We start from the raw sequence: 24,682 nt of genomic DNA, 5'->3' as shown, positions 1-24,682 counted from the left end.
TTTAATATAAAATTTACACTACTTTTACTATTTACACGATATCTAATACTTACACTATTTTTACACTATATTTAATATACATATATACATATATATTACACACACACACACACACACACACACACACACACACACACACACACACACACACACACACACACACACACACACTGCTGATAATAAAATATAATATTTTTTGTAACTATTTCATCAGTCTAATATAAGTAAGAGTGTGCTAAGGAAGAGTGGCCTTTCCTGACACAGGTGCGCTAGTACTTAATAGGGAAGGTCAACATTTGTTTAATATAACGTATGTACAATGTTTTGATGAAATAAATATTTATTATTTATTATTATAATCAAATTAAGCAATTGCTTAGGGCATCACGTCTGAGGAGGCACCAGAAGAGTAAAGGTTCAAAGACCGATTCTAGTTGAGATACGGATAGGGGGGCCATGGATTACATTTACATCCACAGGCATGGATTACTTAAGGCATCAAGTAGTCTTAATCCGTCACTGCAAGAATGTTAATGGAAGGGCGGAGCGGGCCGGGCCGCGCATGAGTCCATATTTTGTGGTGTTTAGTAGGATAACTTTCGGAGGCTATTTCTCAAAATTTTAGTACTGAGTGATTATAAAAGAAGAAATACGTGTATTTTTATTTTTAACTAGGATCAATATATCCAAATTTGGCAGGAAGGTTAAATTGTACCCTGTATAAGCTATGCATGTTTTTCTTACACCTTGTATACTATGCTAGACATATTCACATAGATACATTAGCACAGCGCCTAATGGTGCACGTCCACCGGATCGGAATCGGAGCGTAACGCAGCGGACTGATTTGTTGCTTTGTATTGATTGCTTTGGTACTGGAACGTCATTTCTGCGCCTGACCTGGTCCAGACCCTACGCTCCGATTCCGACCTGGTGGACGCGCAGCTTGAACCAGTGATACTCACCAGCTACTGTATGTATGAATGTAAACACCTCTACGACTGCCAAGCCGTCACGGAAGCTGACTCATATTCACCTGCATACAATGTTCTGATTAATTGACGCCATGACAGATCGCGTTATTTACCGCGGGAAATCAAATTATACATTAAAGCCCACACGTTGGATGATTTACGTATAGAGACCCTAGCACACGGCGAATTTGTAGAGCGATGCAATCGCTTGATAGTCGTATTTGCAACGCGTTCCGACGTCTTCGACCGTGTGGGGCGACAGCGGGGAGAAACCGGGGGAGGGGGTTTCAGGTATTTTTGTGGCGTTACTGAATCTTAGTTGCTTCGTGTTTGTATATGGCGACCCGCGTGCTAGGGCCTAGGGTACACAGCGTGCGACCGCGACTGTATCGATACTAACGCGCGATAGTATTGCTACTGCATCGCTATAAAAAGCCATCGCTATATAATCGCCGTGGGCTAGGGACCGTATGGTACGGTACGGTATTATTATGACATTGATATCCGTAAACAAAATATTTTTCTAAACTTGCCTTCCCACGGGTTGGCTAATGGCTCTAACAGCAGGGCTATCACGTGTTTGTCGACAGGTATGCAACAGGCGTTTGACAGCCTATATCATAGACTTAATATATACGCCTATATTGTGCACTATCTGATGTCAAACGCCTGTTTCTTACCTAGCGGATTAAGATACGTACGTCGTTCGCACTGATCACTCTGCCGGTCTATATTGTTACAGCTTTCTAAAAAGAACGTCAATTAAGAGCTCACCTGACTCTAAAAATCAAACATCGTCCTTCTCTCTTCACACTCACGCCCGTCTTTCATATGCCAGGTGAAAAAGGACGGCGCGGAATCATCGCCGAGTTAGTTTTACTTGAGTAAAAGACGAACTATAATGATTATGAAAAAAGTGTTTTGAGCAAATTTAGGTTTTATCAATACCTTTTTAGATATTAAAAAATATTAAAGAAAAGACAGCAAACTTCGAAGATCCAAGCAAAAATATGTCTAAAACAAGGTTTTTTGTAAAAAAGAAACTATCGAGCATTTTTTGAGTAATCTTGTTTTCGTCTTGAGCATCTAATCTTTATGAACTGAAGTTACTTGTGTCAAAAAATCAGTTTTCTAGACCTTACAGATTTTGAGATCTAGGTTTAAGTATGTAGTCAAGTTAGGGTCATATGGGCTCTTAAGTATAGTTCTGTTTCGCCAAGTGAGTGAGTGAGGTAATCGAAGGCATATGCAATGTGTTTGTAAACCTTAGCCTATAGAGTATAGAGGAGGGGTCACCAATTAGTTTCGCTCGGGGTCCGTTTTGAGAGATAAAATGACCTTCGCGGTCCACACATAAAAAAAATTAAACAAATGTAATTACGAAAATTACAAAGATTACAATTTTTGTTGCTTCGTGTTCATCAGTATGTCTAGACCGAAATTAATTTTTAACGAAGTTCATCTTCGAACATACTTTACTTGTTCCGCACACCATGGATCAGCGGTCCGGATGCGGACTGCGGTCCGTTATTTGGTGATGGTGGTATAGAATATAGGCTAAATAAGAAAAACTTTACGCAGCACACTAAATAAAGTAAAGCGTCCATCATGAATCAGCTACATAAGTTTAATATTATCACATCCGTCTTTGGAAATTATTTTCGACATTAAGCTTATACAAATTAGCGTGTATTAACAGCACTATACTAAACCACGGCTGGCCACCACCATCCCTTGTGTCCACTGAAGTCTACAGGATTTTATAGTCTACGGTGAATACTGAATACATAAAACTTCATACTCTTCGATGCAGTTGTATCTGTGCCGCTTCCATTGAGTTTTAAAAATAAGCGTTTGATATTCGATCAGCGACTTCCGCGGCCATCCGTCTTGTCACGTCAACACGTCAATGTCACGGCTGGGAGGCGAGACGCCGCTATTCCCGTCTCCTGTCTCTTGACCCCACGGGTTGAGTATTCCTGACCTGTGTGATATAAAAAACTCAGGTCATGTAAGGCCCCACAGGTTGAGTATTTCTGACCTGTGTAATATTAAAAACTCAGGTCATAATGGTTTTGGTCCCACAGGTTGTGTATTACTGACCTGTGTACTATAAAAAACTCAGGTCGTTTTCGGCCCCACAGATTGATTATTTCTGACCTACTATAGAAAACTTAGACCTGTGTAGTGTGTACTATTCTTTTCTGACTCTCTTAAAAATTTAAAGATTAAACCTTAAGTTTATAAAATTAAATATCGATTGTCGAATCTATACCTGCTAGAAATAAAAACAAACATCATACTTTTTTCAAACTCTTAGCTTTGCTTCTCAATGCTTTAAATTAACTTACTTATGTTTTCGTTAATGACATACCTAGCAAGTCATTTAGTCTATACTTGCATTTAACTTTTTTACCACTTTTTCGAAAATGAAAAAAGACGGCACTCAAGATTCTGTCTCTGAATACGGCCATCGGTCACCAAACTTAGTCATCTCATCTCTATCTGTGTCTATATCAAGTGTCATCTACAGTGTGTCTAAAGCATGACCCCCTACTCCCCACCCCCAGGAACGAACGAATCGATTCCCTGGACGTGGAGGCGGACCTCCTGGATGTGTCAGCAGCCAAGCACAAGCGGACAGTCCGCCCGCGCCGGAACCACCCCTCGAAACAGGCCAAACGAGCACCTGATGCCAGGTGAGTAAAGTGCGACAAGGCTTCAAATGAACGTGGGCGGGGGCGCTGCTGGTAAAGGAGAAATGTCAAAAATGGCGTTTTTGTATGACAGCAACGTTAGTTCTTTTTTTCGCCACGTTCATTAAAAGCATTGTCGAGCTCTAACGTGTCTAAGTGACTACTTCTCTACTTCTACATAAAGAACTACTTCCTTTTCCTGGTACGTAAGCTATAAATTAAAATTATTATGTGTTAAATTTCGAAAAGTACATATAAAAACGGTGCAGAAAAATACAGTCTGTCAAGAAAGTGAAGAAATTAAAAAGTGGCAACATCGTAGTGTCATCCCTTTTTTTTTCAGATTGATTTGAAAGGGATGACACTACGATGTTGCCACTATTTAATTTCTTCACTTTCTTGACAGACTGTACAGTTAGTACCTTCATATTAGGTACTTCGGTTATCATAGGTTGTAGAAATAAATAGGTACTAGAAACGTTATGATACTCTCATGTCTTTCAATGGAACTTTTATCTACATTTAATTTTTTATTTTACAATTTTTAAATGACTTTCAATTAGTGTAATATTTATAAACGACATTTATAGCAGCGTTATATGCCAGATACAATTAATACATGTAATATTTCTAGATAATTTTATTTGTTGCTTATGTTATGTTATGACTTATGAGTTGCCGTAAAATTATATTAATAGTAATAAAAACTTGCGTGCAAAAAAATCGACCCACCTCTCTCCTTATGACTCAAGAAATATAATTAGTATTAAATAAATGTTGGAATTGTTTTAAAGGTAGTACAATAAGGATTTAATTATTGCTATAGTTATTGTAATTGTAAATTGTTTACTAATTCTAAAACAAAAACCGGTCAGTTTGGCATAACATTTCAGTAGGCGATTAATGACATCTTTCTTGTAAAAAACACTAACAAATTGATTTCAATAGCTCATAGGGTAATGGGTGGCCATTACCCTAATTTAGGTTTCCATCCGGGTTTTCCTTGACCTTATCAAAGTTATGATGAACTCCTGAGCGATACCATGCCGATCTTCTTGTACAGCCACCTGGAGGTCCTGAAGGGTATCTGCGGCAAGAGTTCGGGCCCTGACCCTCCTTTTGAGTTCTCCCCATAGGTGCTCAATAGGATTAAGGTTAGGACTCCTTGCTGGCCAGTCCAAACCCGAAATTTCGACGTCGGAGAGATATTGACGAACTTTCGCAGCAACGTGCGGTCGAGCATTGTTCTACATCAATATGAAACCTTCATCAACAAAACCAGCACATGGCACCGCATGTTGTCCCAGTACGCCCTGAATGTATCGATAGGTACTCAAAATGCCAAGGCGTGGCCCGGTTACGAACTCAAGATTGGTTTATGCATCAAAAGAAATCTCGCCCCATACAGTCCCCGAACACCTACCAAATGGAAGCCTTTTGTCAATGCACGCCTGCGCAAATCATTCTCCTTATCAACGGTATGCTTTTCTGCGACCATCGTTACCATAAAGACTGATTTAGCTTTCATCAGTAAAGAGCACGACCCGCCATTACTCCAATGAAAAATCAGCTCTTAGCAAAGCCCTTGCTTGAGAGGCTTTATTTGGAGTAATATCCATTTCGCCACAAAGAAATTACGTTTAAAATGAAGTTAAATGAACAATAAATCAATAAAAATCGAGACAAAACAAAAACAATAAGATTTGACCGATTTCTCATTCAGAACAAAACCGTTCAATTAACGATTAAAAAACTGAGTGATGGGGGTGCTTAGTGATTTGTGTCGTTTGTAGTCAAGCATGTTGGAAATGAAACTGTAGAGTAAACGTACACATTCCTTATCATATTAACTCGCATTATTAATAAAAAGAAATAATAAATAACTATAACTTTTTAAGATATAGCGACTTGAATAGAAATGCGCGGGGTGGGTCGATTTTTTTGCACGCAAGTGTATTAACAAGTTTTATATCAAAAGCTTTATAATATTATTACAAACCGAATCACAGAACAGAAAGCACTTTAGAATTTATTCGTAAAAATTAATATCTAAGGTTGGGTTGCACCAGAGGCGTGGTTAAAGTTAAAGTTATGGTGATAGTTAAGGCTAAATTTAACTTTAACTTTAACCTTAACTTTGACCGGAGAAATTGACAGATGACAGCTGGTCCAACAAGGGTACAAAATGAACGTGGGCGGGGGCGCTGCTGGTAAAGGAGAACTATCAAAAATGGCGTTTTTGTATGATGACAATGTTAGTTCCTTTTTTTCGCCAGATGCATTTAAAACGTTGTCGAGATCTATGGTTATGGTTAAATATGGCGTCCTGATGGCGTCCATTTAACTTTAGCCAAAGATTTGACATTTTGCATTGTAGTTAAAGTTATAGTTGAAGTTAGTTGGTGCAACCTGACCTTTTTTTGCGTTGGGGGAATGCTCCCCGGGGCGGACGGAAGACGCACCCGGGACTACCCACTAAAACCCCAACGGTGTTTCTGCTCCTGAAGGTGGGACTACGGGAAACCCGTGATACACGACCGCAGCCCCACCACCTCTGCCACTTCAGGCTCACCATAAGTATGGATGAGCCATACATGAGGTTATCCTATTTTCTGCTAAAATGTCATTGAAGCCAATAACTCTGTACATTACATATTAGAGGTAGGTGTCGTAACAATTTCATAATAAGTCGTCAGCTGAAGGTGACTAGTTGACCTTACCGAAGTCTGAAATTTACTTTTTGCCAATGCCGTTGCGAAAAAAAGTCTTAATAATAGATATTTCGTAGAAGTTAACTCTTATGCAAGGTATTATGCATCGTTAGTTAAAATAAATAGAGTCGCTTACGGTGACTTCGTTTAAATTAAAACCTGACAAATGCGATCTAGCATCTAGATTTTGGACGATAGTCATTAAATAGCCAAAAAGAGGGTAATCCTAAAAGCAATAATTTAAAACAGCAAATAATTGAATTATAGATTTTGATGTTCTCTTTTCAAATTTCAATATCTCCGCTAGCATCGCAGACGCCATCTTTAGAAACATTTCAAAATCTTCACAGCTTGTTCCATATTTAAGATTTTTTTCGTTTTCTCTACCCCACTCATTCATGTCACCAACCGCGCTTAGATAAAATAGAATTTCTAGAAATATCTCGTCTTTACGACTTAACCTGTGCGTTATTTTCGTAAGTTTCGTCCCAAAAACGACCGGTAATGATCGATGTTAGACAATAGGTTGCGCGAGAGTTTCGCGAATTGGGTCACCGGGAATAGCCGGTTACGTAACAGGGTAAATTTGCTATATTTAAAACGCAAAATGTGGGTAGGATACTATATTTTTGGACTACTAGACGATATGGCTATGAAGTTATTTTAAAGAAGTATAGCTCTACGTTTTCTCGTAATTTTTATAAATTACGAATGAATAAAAGATAAAGATATAAGTAGACTAGGTAGCTAATTTTTAACCGACTTCCAAAAAACGAGGAGGTTATATGTTCGGCTATGGATATTTTTTTATTTTTGTTACTATAAGTACTTACTTACTTATAAATTAAAAACGGTTTGTTTGCTTGCAACGAGTAGGCATTTGAAATTACTGGACGTATTTACGAAATATATTTATTACTTATACATATTTAATATACTTACTTATTTTACTTTTAATGATGATTTAGTAAAAAATTTTTCCGAAATTATTTTCGTGTTAGCAATTTTTCTTGTAAACTACATGAATTTCACAAAAATCTTAGAAATTGTGGTAAAAAATGAGGTAAATATGCAAATCGGTAGCACAAAATGTAGAAAGGTATTTGACTCGAAAACTTTACCTAGAACAACGCTATAAAATGTCCAGGGACTTTTAATAAAATTTATAGTCCATAAATAAAATTAATCGCGTCCATCGCTCTTTCAATTGGGCGTGTTTTTATTATTTCTTTTTATCTACTCGTTTTATCCTGTTCATTTTGTACCCACGAAAAAAATAAATTCACGGTAATCTTTCTTCTTTCTCTCGACATCTTATTGTAACACTGTCGTCCATCGATTTCTGTCTGATATTATACATTAATTGTGTAAACTGTGAACGAATGAAGACGCAACTGTACGGAATACCTTATTTATGTGCTAAAATAGGCTAGATAAAGTAATTAATGACCGACAAGGGGACCAAATTATTAGTATTCTAAACAAACATTTAAAATAATTATTATTAACATTCCTTTATTCCAAATATTACCTGCTAAATAATCATAATGCCAGAATTTCAATAGAGAATGATTTATTCAATAGTAAATCCCCTTTATAAGACATAGCGATGTAAACAAACGAATTTATTTTCTAATTCCAAAGGATTATAATAATCCGACCTACAATTTACTCGGTTCTTGGAAATTACTCAGATCACTCTCCAAACAAACTATGTCGTTACTCGTTCCTCATCAAAAGAATTAGATTTGTTATTTAGCGTGGAATCGGTTATTATTTTGGAAATAGAGCACAACTTGTTTATTAGGGACGAATATTTTGATAAACGCTATTCGTCGCTCTAATGTACTGATGACATGCTATTAACATAGAAAAGTTGAAGATTGAGATAACATGTGTAAATTAATAAATAGTAAGAGAATATTAGATCATTTTTGGCTTAATCCTATTTGTAATTGATAAAATAAGGTCGTAGAGCAACGCTACGCTACCGCTACGCCGCGTTTCTAAGAGGAAAACAATAAAATAGATTTTTTTTTATGAAATAAGGGGGCAAACGAGCAAACGGGTCACCTGATGGAAAGCAACTTCCGTCGTCCATGAACACTCGCAGCATCAGAAGAGCTGCAAGTGCCTTGCCGGCCTTTTAAGAGGGAATAGGGTAATAGGGGAGGGTAGGGAAGGGAAGGGAATAGGGCAGGGGATTTGGGCCTCAGGTATACTCAGTCGCGAAACACAGCGCAAGCACTGTTTCACGCCGGTTTTCTGTGAGAACGTGGTATTTCTCCAGTCGAGCTGGCACATTTGTGGCGAAGCATGACGTATTATATTTTCTCCATCCTTATAATAAAATAAAGAGAAAAGATTTATTTCTTTGCATGGTATAGGCTTTAAAAATTAAGTACTTACCCCATTTTATGAAAGTTTGCTTAGACGTAGCTGAGCTAGTAGACTACGTGGAAAATGAAAATCTACGGTGATTTTCTTTTGCGTGAAGTCGGAGTAACTAGTTTATTTGATAAAGACATTGGAATCTTGAGATCAAGGTTTTTATCTTATATCTTTAAACGAGCAATTCCTGACATCTATTGGCGAATAATAAGACTATTTTGTGAGCAACTAATTGTTTTAGCGACCGGCAGATGGCGTTATTAAGTAACACGAAGTCAATGAGTGTTTGCTATACCGAGCAGAGCTCGGTCATCCAGTTACTATATTTTATGTGTTTTGGTTATTGTAATATTCGTAAAGCTATTTCATAGTTTATATATTTATAATATTTGATGTATTTTTTAATTCATAGCCAATATTTTTTCTTTGTAATAAAAAAAAATTGTCGAGACATTAGTACACTTTTGAATTAGGAACAAAAGCATAGACTCCCGCTGTTCATAATTCAAATGCGTTCTATTTTCAAATTTCGGAGAAATAGTCATAATAATGTTTTGGCAGGTACAATCATTTACGAAAATGTTTAACTAGAGCGTCTTTTTCTATTTTGTTGTTATCATTTCATGTGACATGAAAAATAGATTTATAACTGTAAATTACGGTCAAGATAATATGATGGATCGTTACGAGAAATATATTTTAACTAAACCATTTAACTTGTATTTCCTTATTAAAATATAATTTTATTCGTCTTTATTTTAATAATATTCTTAATACATTTTATATCACTAATTTTAGCTCATCATGCTCTTGTTATGGTGGTCAAATTAAAAATACTATATAATATTTTAAAAGACCTTGTTAAGAAGACCATGACTTATTTCATGTCGACATGATGTCACTTACAGCGTAGTTCCGGCCTCAATATCTATCCTGATTTGAGTTCATGATACAGGGTTACTTATGTAGGTTAAACTATTTTTAATTAGCAAGCAATATAAAATGTTGTTTTTTCCGTTAGACCAAGAATCTGTATATATAAAACTCAAAGGTGACTGACTGATTGACATAGTGATCTATCAATGCACAGCCCAAACCACTGGACGGATCGGGCTGAAATTTGGCATGCAGGTAGATGTTATGACGTAAGCATCCGCTAAAAAAGGATTTTGATAAATTCCAACCCCAAGGGGTTCAAATAGGGGATGAAAATTTGTATATACTTAATAATAGTTCTTAACGCGAGCGAAGCCGCGGGCAAAAGCTCGTATAATCATGAAATCTAAAATTAATTTAAAGTTTTTTTCTAACAAAGGTATTTGCAGCAATATGTAAGAGGTAATTTGAATATGAGTGAAAACATACAAATATTGACTCTTTCTGTATGTCTCGTTCTAATGTTTTTAACCAATAGCAAATAATCTTTTAACCTTTGTACCGATTTGTAAAAATAATAATGAACTCATTCTTTTGTATTGCAGCACATTTTTGTAAATAAATCACTTCAGTTGACCACAGTCAATCGAGTTGTACTATTTACTCCTCCGACCTCAAGTGAACTTTTTATACGTGGGAGACCCATGCTTCGGCATGAATGGGCCGGCTCGACCGGAGAAATACCACGTTCTCACAGAAAACCGGCGTGAAACAGCGCTTGCGCTGTGTTTCGCCGAGTGAGTGAGTTTACCGGAGGCCCAATCCCCTACCCTATTCCCTTCCCTACCCTCCCCTATTCCCTTCCCTTCTCATCCCTACCCTCCCCTATTACCCTATTCCCTCTTAAAAAGCCGGCAACGCACCTGCAGCTCTTCTGATGCTGCGAGTGTCCATGGGCGACGGAAGTTGCTTTCCAGCAGGTGACCCGTTTGCTCGTTTGCCCCCTTATTTCATAAAAAAAAAAAACTTTAAGGAAGACCAACTAGACCTCTAAAACTTTTTGTACATTCCTGTGCAAACTGATGTTTTTAAGTTAGGTATACACTTGTTTCTATATTTATCATAATATTGGAATTTAACAAAGTGTTTCTATATTTATCATAAAGTAGGTTTACTACGTAAACAGATACACTGCTAGATAATTTTTACGAGACAATTTATTAAGACTCGATTAAGATTTACTTCTCTTCTACTACGATTTCTAATGATCTATTCATTGTCGACTCTCCACAACGCGGCCATTAACAAAAACCACGCCACAGTCACCACATAATTAGTGGGGAAACAAAAACCCACAAAAATCACGTACAAACGATTTTCAGAGTAATGTACTGTGAACTACATTAATAACTTTTTCACAGCCCGGACAGAGAAATGAATGGAGTGTCCGTTTCAGTTGGTACTGTTTTAAAATGCGTAGGTTGATTTTCGTAATGGGCCCTGTGGTTAATAAACTTTATTGTTAAAGTTTATTAACCACTTTGTTACCATTTCGTTCCGTTGCTTCCGTAATAATCGTAAGTATTTTGCAAATAAAAAAATTATACGAGTTTTAGCTGCCTTTATTAATGATTTAAACTAAGAACAAATTTTTAATAGCCGTGTGTGGTGTAAGAATGCGTTTTGTACTTAAGGCGGGGATTAATTTCAATCCAAAACGATAACCTTGCACACAACCAAAGACCAAGCGTATACGCATTGCAATAAGATTCATTTTAGCTTAGCATAAAACTGTAGTTACTCGGGCGGATCTTCTCTATTTTTCATGTTTTTTCAAAATATCTTTGGAAATAAACATTAAGAAATAAAATTGTTCGGTTAAGGAGATTTTAATATAGATTTAGTAACAATTTATTCAAATAAAATGTATAATTATCCTAGTTCATACTTATATTTCGATGAAATAGATTTTTATCGGAGGTGAGTTTGTAAATTAATTACAGCCAAAGTATTACGTTTTATTAAAATGTTTATGGTTTAAGGTACTTTAAATATTGTGCTTTATATCTCATATTTTTAACACTCCGTTATTATATTGGAACTAGATAAACCGGGAGTCACGGAATAACAAATTCCTCAATCCTCGCGTATAGTTTGTTTCTTATAGTTTTTACTTATTTTTGGCAAATTGAAATTGAATCTTTATCTAAAGTGAAAATCTATTTAAATATCTAGTATCTAGATATTTAAAACTTATCCAGAATGTTCTATTTAAATATAACTTGATGTCGGCTCCACACATCTGTTGACCTCATTTCCACTGTTTGTCCAGTGTGCGCGACTGTACATAGATCACGTCTGTATTGGCTGCTCTAATTACCAGGACAATGACCCACTGGCTGGATTTAAAACTGACTTGATTAAACTGATTAACTGAATTAAAAAAACTTTTGATTTATTGAAGCGAACTTCTTTTTTAGGGTTCCGTACCCAAAGGGCAAAAACGGGACCCTATTACTGAGTCTTCGTCTGTCTGTCTGTCCGTCTGTCTGTCAACCTCTAGACTGTAACTCAAGAACCGCTATAGCTAGACTTCTGTCACAGATTATGTATTTCTGGTGCCGCTATAACAACAAATACTAAAAACAAAATAAAGTTAATATTTAAGGGGGGCTCACGTACAACAAAAGGTTATTTTTTTGGTATTTTTGGCTCGTAATCCATAATGGCAACATATTATGGACACTTGAAATTTACACAAAATCCTCAATTGTATAAGTAAGTATGTAGTTTAATATTAAACTAGAAATCGCCCAATGGTCGAAATCCGACCTTAGTTTCAATGACATGAGGACTACTACGGTCTATATTTTGTAAAAATGTTGACTTTACCGTTTTTTTCAACTCTTATCTCTGGGACTCAGCTGATCTCAGACTGGCCGTGTTTAAGCATTGTCTAATAGTATCTTAAGAGCCCCCGAGACGATCAAACGGTTTGATTCAAACCTTACGTGTTTGATGCAACCGTTTGATGTCGGTTTGAACGGTTTGTCAAACGACACTGCGCAGTTTCATTCAATACGGGCTGTTGAGTACACGTCTTGCGAATTGTGATGCAGAAGATGCTCTAGTTTCTAAGACGAGGATCGCGATTTTCTTATCTTATGTTTATAACATTAATGCAGGGCCCCCGCTACCATATGTGCAATGTGTGCAATGCACACAGGTGCCATCCTCTAGAGTCGCCAAATTGCCATCTTTAGGGGCGCCAAAACTAAAGTCCCAAAAAATTGCCTAAAGGGGCGCCAAAATCCTTTTTTTGCACACAGGCGCCAGTAGCCCTTGCGGGGGCCCTGCCTTAATGTCCTTCGTCAGAAGAGAAAAAAAAAAGAAAAAGACTGGTCCAAAGAATGGTATGGACTATGGAGTATGGACATTTAGAAAGCTAGGATCCTAGCTTTCTAAATGTTATTCCACTTGACTAAATTTTTTAGGATTCTAGCTAGGACTTCCTAGCTAGGATAAGTGGAATAAGCGCTTAACATAATATCGTTTTACCCACGAAAATCTACAGAAAGTGCTAGAAACTACAGCTTCTTTCTCTTTTTCTTCGTCATAATCCAGCACTAAACTAAGCCGGGTTTATTTAAACCTTCAAACGGCGCGTCAAACACAACGAAAATATGAAATTTCATCAAACATGCTTCAAACACGTAAATGTTTGACAAACCGTTCAAACAAGCTTTGTAAACGATCAAATCGGTTTGAGTCAAACTAAAATTTACGTGTTTGAGTCAAACCGTTTGATCGTCTTCGGGGCCCTTTAGAATCAATAAAAAAAAAACTATAATCCATTTTCAATTTGTCAACTTGTTGTCAACAGACTTCAACCATAAATAAAAGAGTGTAATTCGTATGTATAGGCTTGCATGTGTGTGTGTTGTAGTGCTGTGTGTGTAATGTTTTATTTGTTAAAAAAATGTATGATAAAAGCATAATTTCAAAATGATATTAGTTCGATGCACTCCTTCATCATATAAACTATAACTGTGCAAAATTTCATGCACCTACGTTTCCCCATTTTGCGTAAAAAGGGTTCCAAAGTTTTTCGTTCGCGTATTAATATTATGATACGTAATAAATATAAAATAAATAATTATGGAGGGCTCTCATACAAAAAACGCTTCGCGCGCGAGTCCGACTCGCACTTGGTCGATTTTTATTGTAAGCGAAATATTATGATTTTCATATTTCACCCTGTTCAGAAAATATTTTCTTATTTTTACTGCGTACGAAAAGATTTAAATACAAAACGTTGCTGGGCAGTTCCATGTAAAAGTCAACCATAAACTAAGAAAATAAATAACTGATTTTGGTATTAAATATACTTAATTATAGTAGTTATGGTACTATTAAGATTTTATAGAAGCAACAATTTCTAAGCATTACTTTTCTAGCAAAGCTGCCATTTATGAGATGATGTCGTGAGCTCGGCTGAGTGTGGTTTTGTGTGATGAAGTTCTGACTTAGTTTTCACGTTATCTATTTTAAATTCTTGTCATATTTTGTTACATGATTGTTCACACAGTTGAATACCGATATAGCTTTTGAGATTCGGGAAAATTCATTTTAAAAAGATATAATAGGCTTGTAAGATCTCAGTATCGAGTTGTAGTGTCGGTCACATAAAAAACATTACTTTTGTCTTTAACTACAGTAAAATTACTTTTACATCAATAAAATTAGAAACTTTCCTACATGACGCCGTTACTCAAATGATACTGGCATTAAAAAATTGTCATCTTTTTTTATAACACCTAAACTCAAAAAAATATTTTTGTAGTGTCGGTCACATTATAGAGTTGATCACGCCCAAAAGTAGCGTTTTGGTTGTTAGTTTCGGTGATAGATGGCGAAAATAGCTATAGAAAGCAGAGAGAGATAAGCAGAAAGCTAAATTATTATTTAAAGAACCTGCCAGACCACCTCAAAGTCAAATATAATTTAGCGACGTCTGGAAATGGGAAGCAATTGTCACAAAAATTTGGCAGTAGAACATGAGATTCTTACAGATAGCGCAAGAAAATAAGATAAAATTATTGATCTTTAAACTTTATTGAACGTAAGGTAGACCTGCAGAACTGGAAACCTTCTAAAGTAATAGCGACCAAAACTCCATAGTATCTGGTCGTTCTTACCTTTATAGGGCTCATATAAAGAAAAATTTTTAGCTTAAAAAAATGACAAAAGTCTGCCTATCGCTGGCTCTTGGGTTATTATGTTAATAGTTTTTTAGAAGATTTTGTGTTGAGTTACTTTTTTGACAAATTATTAGTGATTTTGTTTTTGTGATGTTTAAGTTCAAAAAAAGCATTTTAATGAATTAACTAATTACTGATTTGCTTTTATATAATTTTAGAGTTCATATTGTACGTGCTGAGATACATAAATTTTAAGGTGTCATGTAAAACTACCGACTTTTACCTGCCCAAAGTGAGTGTAGTGTCGGTCACGTTTTGGGCTGTAGTGTCGGTCATAATTTCTTTTGCTAATAAATATTTTTTTAAATAACTTACAGGTTATAGGTATTTTATAATAGTTTGTTTCATGCACTTTCCATAAAAATACAAAGTAGAGTTATTTAGCACACAGAGAGGAAGATTATTGGTGTTTACAAAGACTCTCGGAAACGACTTCCTTTTGCATGTAGTGTCGGTCACGTTTATGTTTGACTAAATAAATGCTATTTGAAAACAACAGTGTACACCATTTTTTCTGCATATGTTAACTTGTTTAATCTGCTACAAAGCCATCTTAAAATTGATATTAACAACATGATAGTAACCATAATATATGACAAAATAAAACGCAAGTCGTATCAAATGTAGAGTCAGTCACATATGGAATTTTCCTGCTTTTAATTTCAAAGTGCGAATAAAACTTTCACTCTTATTAAAAATCCATCGGAATTTGTTTATTCGTTCCAAAATTAAATTAATGCTCCGTATTTTTGCATTTTTTTAACCCAATTGCGCCCGCTGAAAGGTGTATTGCATCTGCCAAATTGCCGCCGTAAAAGTTTAAATGTAGAATATTACCATATTATTACGATTATGGCCCATGGAACATCTTATTTAAATTTTTTACAACAGCACCAACTAACCTAACCTCATTCGATTATTGTTTTAAAAGAATGTCTCGTAACTTTTTTTAATAAGCAAGTTATATTTGGCCAGTTCTTCCTATTATTTTTTTTTCACTTTCAGGTTAATATTTCGGTCTAAATTGCAATAATAAATGTAAAAACTGGGCTCTTCTTATTTCTTTGGCTTTAAATTCTTACGCGCAGCATTAAGGAAATGGTGTTAGAAATATTAGCTATCATTACTCGTGGAATATTCGTGGTTATTTTAATTTGCGGCTGGACGATATTTAGTTCAGTCACCTCAGTACAGGCTAGTCTAGACTAATTATATCTAGAACACACAGCTGTCATTCGATTTTTGAAATATGAATCTATGCTAGATTTTAAATCTACTTTTTTAAGTTTGCGTCTGGATTGTTGCTAATCGTTTTCAAAATTCTGGATGTCTCTTTCATAAATTTATCAAGAAAGTATAATAATTTGATATTAACGAAAAATCTACTCGGGCCACACATATTTACATGACTTTTACGATATTAATCAGTGACCACCATAATGCAAGACACTGTAATTTACAATACTTGTTCCTACGACCACCTAAAATTCTACATAGGTACCTACAGTTCTTTTCAACTCCTTGAAGTACTGCAAGAATAAGACTTTTCAATACTCTGTCCTACATGTACTGCTTATAGAATTAGTCTGAAAGTGTGTGTCAGAAATTCCTGCGGAGTACTGAAAAATCTTCCTAAACTAGTCCATATTGTACTCTACATGCTCATGTTAATATGCAATATAGACTGTAGAGTACTGAAAAGTCTTCCTAATCTATACTGTATTCGGCGAAACATGGCGTAGCGGTCATTGACCTTTTTAGTCTAGGCGCATGAAAATGCTCGCACTGTATTTAGAATATTTAAGAATAAAATTGACCTCTCATAAAGACACATTATTACAGATTCACCGGAAAACCTCTTGGTAACTCTTAGAATAATAATCTCCAACTTTTTATGAGTTAGAAATTATCACTTCAAACTAATGCTGGATATTCAGTTCACATCGAGTATGCAAAATACGATATCGCCCTTAGACATATTATAATAATAAAGAAAATGACAAGATTTTTGACAGGGAGTCAATGACCGCTACTGTCTCGATTCCCCGAGTACACCTCAGTCCTGTACTGTATTGATGCTCAATGCTCATGATTCCAGATGGCTGGTCCGCGTGGTGGAGGACGTGCAGGACGGGGAGCTGCGCACCCGCCAGGGCTACGTGCCCGCCAACCTGCTGAAGGAGAAACTGCCGGAGAGGGACATGACGGCGCTGGCTGCGAGACGACAGTGAGTATTACAGCTAGATTGGTAACAGATAGTCAAGTAGGGACGCGGGGAGTGGAGAATTGGTAGGAAATAAAAGTTAACGTTCTTTTATTAATTACCTAATGATTTCTCAGGTTTATGCGAGCACTTTTTTATTCGTCGTCGAAACGACGGAATTTCGGCTCACAAGAGCTAGATCTGATAATTTTAAAGTGTAGTGCAGGTGTCTAATCGTCGACGGCTTTTTAACATTTCTAAAGTCATAATCTTACAGAAGACAGAATAAAATTATCATGATTAGATAAATCTTTTAAGTTTGTTAAACTAAGCGTTACCGTATTAAATCTGAAGAGAACCGTAACCAGCTGTGACAAGCTAGTAAAACAACCACTACAAATTATTCACTCATTTACGGTATAAGCTATGACTACCTATGACTAAAGGCAAGGTTAAGAAGGCATTAAGACCATACTTTAATGCCTTCTTAACTACCAAATGGTCTTTGGAAAACCAGTAAAATAATCTCTGAAGTCGTTCCATCTACCTGCAACCCATAAAACGCCTCCGCGGTGTTAACAGCACATAAACACATAAATACCACCTTAATATTTAAAACAGACGCTTTTAATGGCCGACTAGATAAATGTCAAACCGCAGAGGTGTGATGTGTTTGAAGCAGAATTATTACTCAAATTCTGATTCGTAAAATGTCGGAATATCGTTGACAGGTCCTATGCTCTATAGTACGACCAGAGGCCTACATCCCTCTGTATACGGCTGATGGCAAATCGCAGATGGTTTTATAGTGGGTAAGCTCGGCGTTCTCGTCAGCCAGTCCCAACCCGGGGTGCTTTAGCTAACTGAGGCACATCCCAAACCCGGAGCAACTGGAGCAAGGGTTTCCCCTGCGCATCACAAAAAAGTACCAGAGGCCTGATTGACGCGACATGCGCGGCAGTCAATTATAACGCTTGCCGTGATAAACGTAGACAAATAAACGCACCGTCACATCATTCTGCTGAACATACTTTAATTTATGTAAAGCTAATAAACTCTTACTAACACCTAAGTAATGTTTTAGCATGGCTAACGTTCTCATACGTTAGCCATTTTAAAACATCAATATTTGCATACAAATATGGGTAACGCTGCTATTATATTTTCTTGCTCACCCCAATCATGCAAATAAGTTATTCAATACACTAATTTAACGATTATGTAATGCAAAAACTATATCTACAATAATTATTGTACATCGTTGTTCACAAGGGTTATGTAGGTAGAGAACTATGTCTGTAGTCTGTACTGACTCACCCGCGTCTAAATATATATTTTATTTATTGATATTATGTTATTAGAGAAAACATAGGTGAGAATGTGGTTAAATATAGATGGCCGTGTGCAGTGCTACAGATGTATCATAACTATAAGGGCCTGTTAAATTATAATCTTCTGATGGGTATCAGATAGCTTTATATTAGTATTTTAAGGGTTAAAAAAATATTGTTTTGGGGTTGAGATCTTGACAAGTCACATAATAAACTTGCTCTGTATAAATTAAAAACAAAAAATACATAATGAGCTCTCTACAAGGTGCAACCAAATTAAGTTATAATACTTTAGGGTTTGTATTTGTCCCTTATATAGAGTTCGCTGTGAAAGTAGAGCAGCTCTGTAAGCGAAATTTTATAAAGTAAAAAAAAAAGTTACTCTTTCAGAGCTGACAATTTTCACACCGAACTCTACACAGGGAACCCATACACACTAACGTATTATAACTTAGTTTTGGTACACTCTGTATAACGTCGTCATAAATTAATAATACAGCAAAGTACAGTTTATACCAATTTTGACATACGAAGTTTTGTTCCTCTTTTCGCCGTTAGAACTTGGTTAGAAATTTAGTTAAATCTATAAGTTTATTTTAATGACTATATTTTAGTCAGCTGTAGACTTTAAGAGAAGAAAGTAAACTATGGAAATAATTTAAATGCTTCGTTATATTCAAATTCAGATTTCATTGTTTCCATGTTTGTTTTAAAAAGGTTTTTCCCACCAGCATTGATGTTGTCACTGGTGATGAATGACGAAGGTGAAAATTGACGAACAAGTATTTTAAGTTTTCATCACAGATATACCGTTTTGCCAAGATTTTGCAAGAAAACAGAAACGCGTAATAAGGTCACAATATTTGATTATTTTGTTCCAGACGTATTCCTTTATTAGGGGCAGACAAGTTTTTAGAACTTTATACTTTTGATGTCGGAAAATAACGAAAAGGCATTAGTTATGTCCACACAGTGCATTTTCATCTTCAATTTTCGTCATCAACTTTCATATTGGTGCATTCAATAATTGAATGCGTGAAAAAGGCACAGTGTGGACAAAGCTATAGCTGTCCAAAACTCATTAAGTAATTATCTTAGTAGGGATTCAGAGAACATATTTTTACATCAGTAAGTATCAACTTTTTACGAATGCACTTTTTACTACTTAATTTTTAAAAGTGCATGGCGTAGATACCCTAGTCATTTCTATCAGGTTTACTTACATTCTAAACCCTTCCTATATATTTTTATGTTCTAAACCTAAGAAAAAAAATAGTTTGGTCCCACCCAAAAAATGACTGATTGATTGAAAAACCGCTTCGCGAAAATGCACTTCCTCTTTTCCAGAAAAAAAAACAGGCTTTCCCACTTAGTATTGCCTTTAAAGCACTTTTTAAAGTTTTATAAACATTAAAGATTTTTAAAAATATGATCACCGTATAAACGGAAGCCCACAAGTGACATGTGAATCTGGTTCAGGCAGTTAACTCGTCGCCAGGATTTGGCCGTCGTCACGCGGTTACACATCAAGTACCAAAACATTTTTAATTCGAACCAGCTGATTCTTGTTTATGTTTGTCAGTATTTTTGGATTTTAAATTACGTAAGGTTGTGTATCATTAGAGGTTATTTCCTCTTCTTTATACAATACTTAGGTGAGACAATAACCTCTAGGTTAGGTTAAATAGGATGAGACAGCAATCTAGCAAGATAGACTCAAAGAATTCTGTTTAAGCTGAGATAGACTATAACGTATAGAGATGTTGAGATTATGTTTTACAAATACAACATTTGTAAAATTTTGCGTGGAGCCAAGCGCGAAACACTGATAAATTAGGATCAATTTTAAATTTAAATATTATTACTTATTTCTTTTTACTAATAGAAGCTAAAGAATTGTGTATCTTACCTAACATTTTTTATTTTATACCTACAAGAACTTTTAAAACGAGAAAAATCGCGTTTGAAAGTTATTCTTGTTTCAAAATCATCACTCCTTCATTAGCGAGGTCGATTGCTTAAATTATTGTCACAAACAAAATTAAATGTCTTACAATGTGTGGCATATGGTGGTGACTGTCGTCGATTGGGCCCAAATTGATAAACAGAAATAAACCAGCTTGTTTATGGTCAAAACAGTGACACATGTTACAGAATTTCATACAAAGTGTTTGAGTGTACATGTCCTACAAGGCTGGTTCTGTGTGAACGGACTTACAATGTTACAAGGATCTTGTGACACATGGATGACTTTCATTTTGTCTTTTGGGCGTAAGTGTCCTTACTTTATATGCAACGCAAGGCAAGCATTTGTTTCACGAGTCATGTCAAAAGACCCTTCACCCTTGTCGGTCTGTAGTTCTGTACCATCTGTACACGGATGGTGCATGGTCAAAATCAGATCTAATGGCGCCATATTGTGAAATGTCACTTGGATTACAGATTGACGCTCACGACTTCGCCACACTCCTACCAATGTCATCCAACAATTATATTTAGCATGTGGGCAAAAAGTCTTCGGATGACATTTTGATTAAGCCAGCTGTTTCGCACAATATTATGACAATGTCATAGAAGCGCCAAAACATCATTATCATATTGTCATAACATGTCAAAGTTTTGTGTCTCGTCCATAACTTAATATACCTAGCGGAATAGAGCAACAATCTCGAGCTGTCAAACGAAACCGAAATTGATTTCATCTGTGTGTAAAAATATGTGTACGTATACACTTACACAAGCATGATTGAACATGACTTCTATGAGATTAAATTGTCAACATGCGGCACGTGCCGACTGGACGTCAAACAAAGAGTGCTGCTGTCATGTATCACACGTCTCTTTTTACCACGCAGTGTTACTGATGAGTGACATCTCTCTTGCTCAGGCCTTTGTTTCTCTATTCCGCTAGGTACCTATATTAACTTTATGGTCTCGTCTCAGGGTTTTGACCATAGCATCAGTGATACCTTGGTGAGATTTTGTTGCAACACTTGGCAATGGAATCCAGATATCTCAGCCGTGTGATTACAAGTTATATTTAGCGAACGGCACAAATGGATAAACACACCTGATGGAAACTTTCAACTACATAAACTAGGTCCTAGTTATGCAGAAAGCAGCCAAGTGGCACTTTTTCGAAAATCGACTTATTAATACAGCCATACTATATTCGACATGCCGGATTTTTTGCAAAAACAGCCATTTCGATATCTCTTCTTACGGCGAAGATATAAACCGTCAAATGCAGCCATTTAACAAAAACATTTTGTAAAAAACAGTCATCATGGTGCAAAATGCAGCCTATTTTGAAGCAAACTGCCTTACCTATATTGCATAAGTCAGCCTGCTTTATGGCTGTTTTGTCCAAATTTAAAAATGTTAGGAGGTATCGAGGATGGAGTTTCGTAAAAAACAGCCAGTGTACGTTGGCTGTTTTCTGTAAATTGTTTATTTGTAACGAGTCCATACTTAGCTTTTTCTAACGTCATCCAGGCTGTTTTTATCAAATTTTAATCTTAATCAATATAATATAGTATTTTATACGCCGTGCCGCCGTAACCGTACTCTGAAACACTTAAGATTATTTTATGACATTTACGGTTATGCGAATAAGGACGATTTTTAAACTTGACTTAAACTTTTAATTTTAAAATTAACCTATTACGTCTCTGAGCGTGGTCGTATAACTTTTACTTGTTTGTTTACGTTTTACTTACTTCTACTTTAGTTGAGGAGGGGAAGAGGGGATTTTGGGAGAAGCTCGAGCGTGTCAGATTAAGGTTGCATAGGCTTCCGATATGTGTCTAGTTATCATGGTATAGAAATCAGATTTCTCACGTGGTGGCTGGGTAAACAATTATTAGGCCTGTAGGGCAAGCATTTTAAAATAAAATAAAAAAAAGCTTCATATTTTCTTAACTAAGCTTCGCAGATATTTTATTTTGCTCTAAACTTAATAATTTAGCCCTTGGTGTCTAAAATACCTATATTTATAATTTACCTAAATATGCAATTTTCTGATTATATTTTCTTTTTCAAAACTTTAAAATGGCTGCAGTTTCTGAACCCACCGCTTAAATAAAATGAAATAAAATCGGCCAAGTGCGAGTTGGACTCGCGCACGAAGGGTTCCGTACCACAATAAAAATAGGATGAAAATTATGTTTTTTGTATGTGTGCCCCCTTGATTATTTCATTTATTTAAATATTATTATAAATTATTAAAGTACAAATAAAACTGAGTTTTTTGTGAAAATTTCAAGTGCCTATGTATTGCCGTTACTGATATTGAGCAAAAAATAGCAAAAAAATCACGTTTGTTGTATGGGAGCCCCCCTTAAATATTTCATTTATTTTGGTTTTAGTATTTGTTGTTATAGCGGCAACAGATAACCACAATCTGTGAAAATTTTAGAAGTCTAGCTATGGCGGTTCTTTAGTTACAGCCTGGAGATACACAGACAGACAGACGGACAGACATCGAAGTTTTAGTAATAGGGTCCCGTTTTTATCCAAAGGATAAAAACGGGATTGGACTTCAAACTTGTTTACTAGTTTACGTCTTTAGATTCCTGTGATTTTGGATACTCGCGACAAAATTATTGTTATTATTATATTTTATTACAACGAAGCGCAGGCGGCGCGGCACGCGGGGAACATTTCCAAAAAATGTGTAATCTAAATCGAATTCTTATAACTTATTTGGCAAGTTGCAAAGTGACGATTTTTACTCCGTTGACGCTCTCGAAAAGATAATAGTAAATCGGAAGAAAACGACAAGTAATAACAAAGTTAATTGGCTGAAGACAAGCGAATTAAAAGTAACAAAGACAGACCAATATCATATTTATATGTAGTCTGACTTTGATCAAGCAGATTATGACTGTCTAGATATTACTCGCAAAACATCTAAAAGACGTCAAGACTGTAATAATCCAGAAGAAGATAATTTTAAGAGTAAGCTGTCTAAATTATGGCCCAATGGAAAGCCGATGGCGGAGCCTAAATTATATCTATAAAACATCTGATTCCGGAGGATGCTAGACACTTCTATGATAATTTGACGAGTAGAGATGATGAGATAATAATTATTGATGATGATATTGACGGGCTTAACGCTGAGGTGGATTTTAATTTAGAAGAAGAATAGTGAGAGCGGAAAAGTTTTTTTGTTTTTGTTTGATTTGCAATGTCAAGGCTGTAAGTAGTAGTAGTAAATTGATAAGATTTTGTTTGATTTGCAATGTCAAGGTTGTAAGTTGTAACTCAAGAATCGCTATAGCTAGACTACTGAAATTTTTACAGATTGTGTACCTATATCTGTTGCCGCTATAACAACAAAATATAATAAAAATAAAATAAAGTTAATATTTAAGGGATTATAATATTTATGGGAGCCTTATACAAGAAACGTGATTTTTTTGGCCTTTTTAGTTCGTAATCAATAATGGTAACAGTTAAACCTGAAATTTTCACAAAATCCTTAATTATGTTTGTTAATTAATAATTAATAATAAAATTAAAATAAAGTAAATATTTAAGGAGGGCTCCCATATAAAAAACACATTTTTTTGTCTACTTTCACTCTATACCGGTACGGAACCCTTCGTGCGCGAGTCCGATTCGCACTTGGCCGATTTTTTAGTTTTCTTACAAATCACAAATATTGTTTTACGTGAAATCATAAAGGTATGTAAATATTATTATTAAGTAAAACAATAATAAAAGATTTTGTTCATTTTCTTGTCTGTCTTTTACATACTGTTATTCCATTTTGAATTAATGCAGAACACAGACAACTTATGTGGCTGGTTTATTCTTTATTGTAATTTCGATGAAATAAGCTATTCCGCATAAAACAGCCACGTCAGAAACGCTATTATTATTATTATTCTAAACGATACGAATTAATGGATAGGATATAAACCGCTATACTATTCCTAATAATGATTCTCAAGTATAAAACATACAGAAAAGTAATAAATAACTGAAGGGTGTTGCCTTTCAGTTATCGGCAGAAAAACGCTTATAACTACGTTCGTACTTTACCTCATATGGCTGCTTTCTGCAGAACTAGGTCCAATTGGCAAAACTATGCTGAAACTAAAAACTACATTTACGCTAGTAATGTTTTACAATAATGAAACTTAACGATACGCGATGTGACGATGCACAATAGCCATAAAAAACTGAAATGTAAGCGGCGATACTTGACTGATTGCTTATTAGTTATTTCA

General features: G+C 35.6%; 1 protein-coding gene across 9 annotated transcripts in view; it reads left to right on the top strand.

Moving 5' to 3' along the window:
- The window catches only part of LOC121730171 (obscurin-like), a 131,430-nt gene that overhangs the window by 41,131 nt on the left and 65,617 nt on the right, over window positions 1–24,682 (top strand). For 8 of the 9 annotated variants that reach the window (XM_042119096.1, XM_042119095.1, XM_042119091.1 and 5 more), the window contains 2 exons: window positions 3,545–3,673; window positions 17,008–17,136. In XM_042119096.1, the coding sequence (XP_041975030.1) occupies window positions 3,545–3,673; window positions 17,008–17,136 (258 nt within the window). The remainder of the gene's footprint in view (window positions 1–3,544; window positions 3,674–17,007; window positions 17,137–24,682) is intronic. The other variant, XM_042119090.1, reaches the window with a different exon arrangement.

Source organism: Aricia agestis, chromosome 9 (assembly GCF_905147365.1).
Source record: "Aricia agestis chromosome 9, ilAriAges1.1, whole genome shotgun sequence".
Lineage (NCBI taxonomy): Eukaryota > Metazoa > Arthropoda > Insecta > Lepidoptera > Lycaenidae > Aricia > Aricia agestis.
This window is presented reverse-complemented; position numbering and strand designations above follow the sequence as displayed.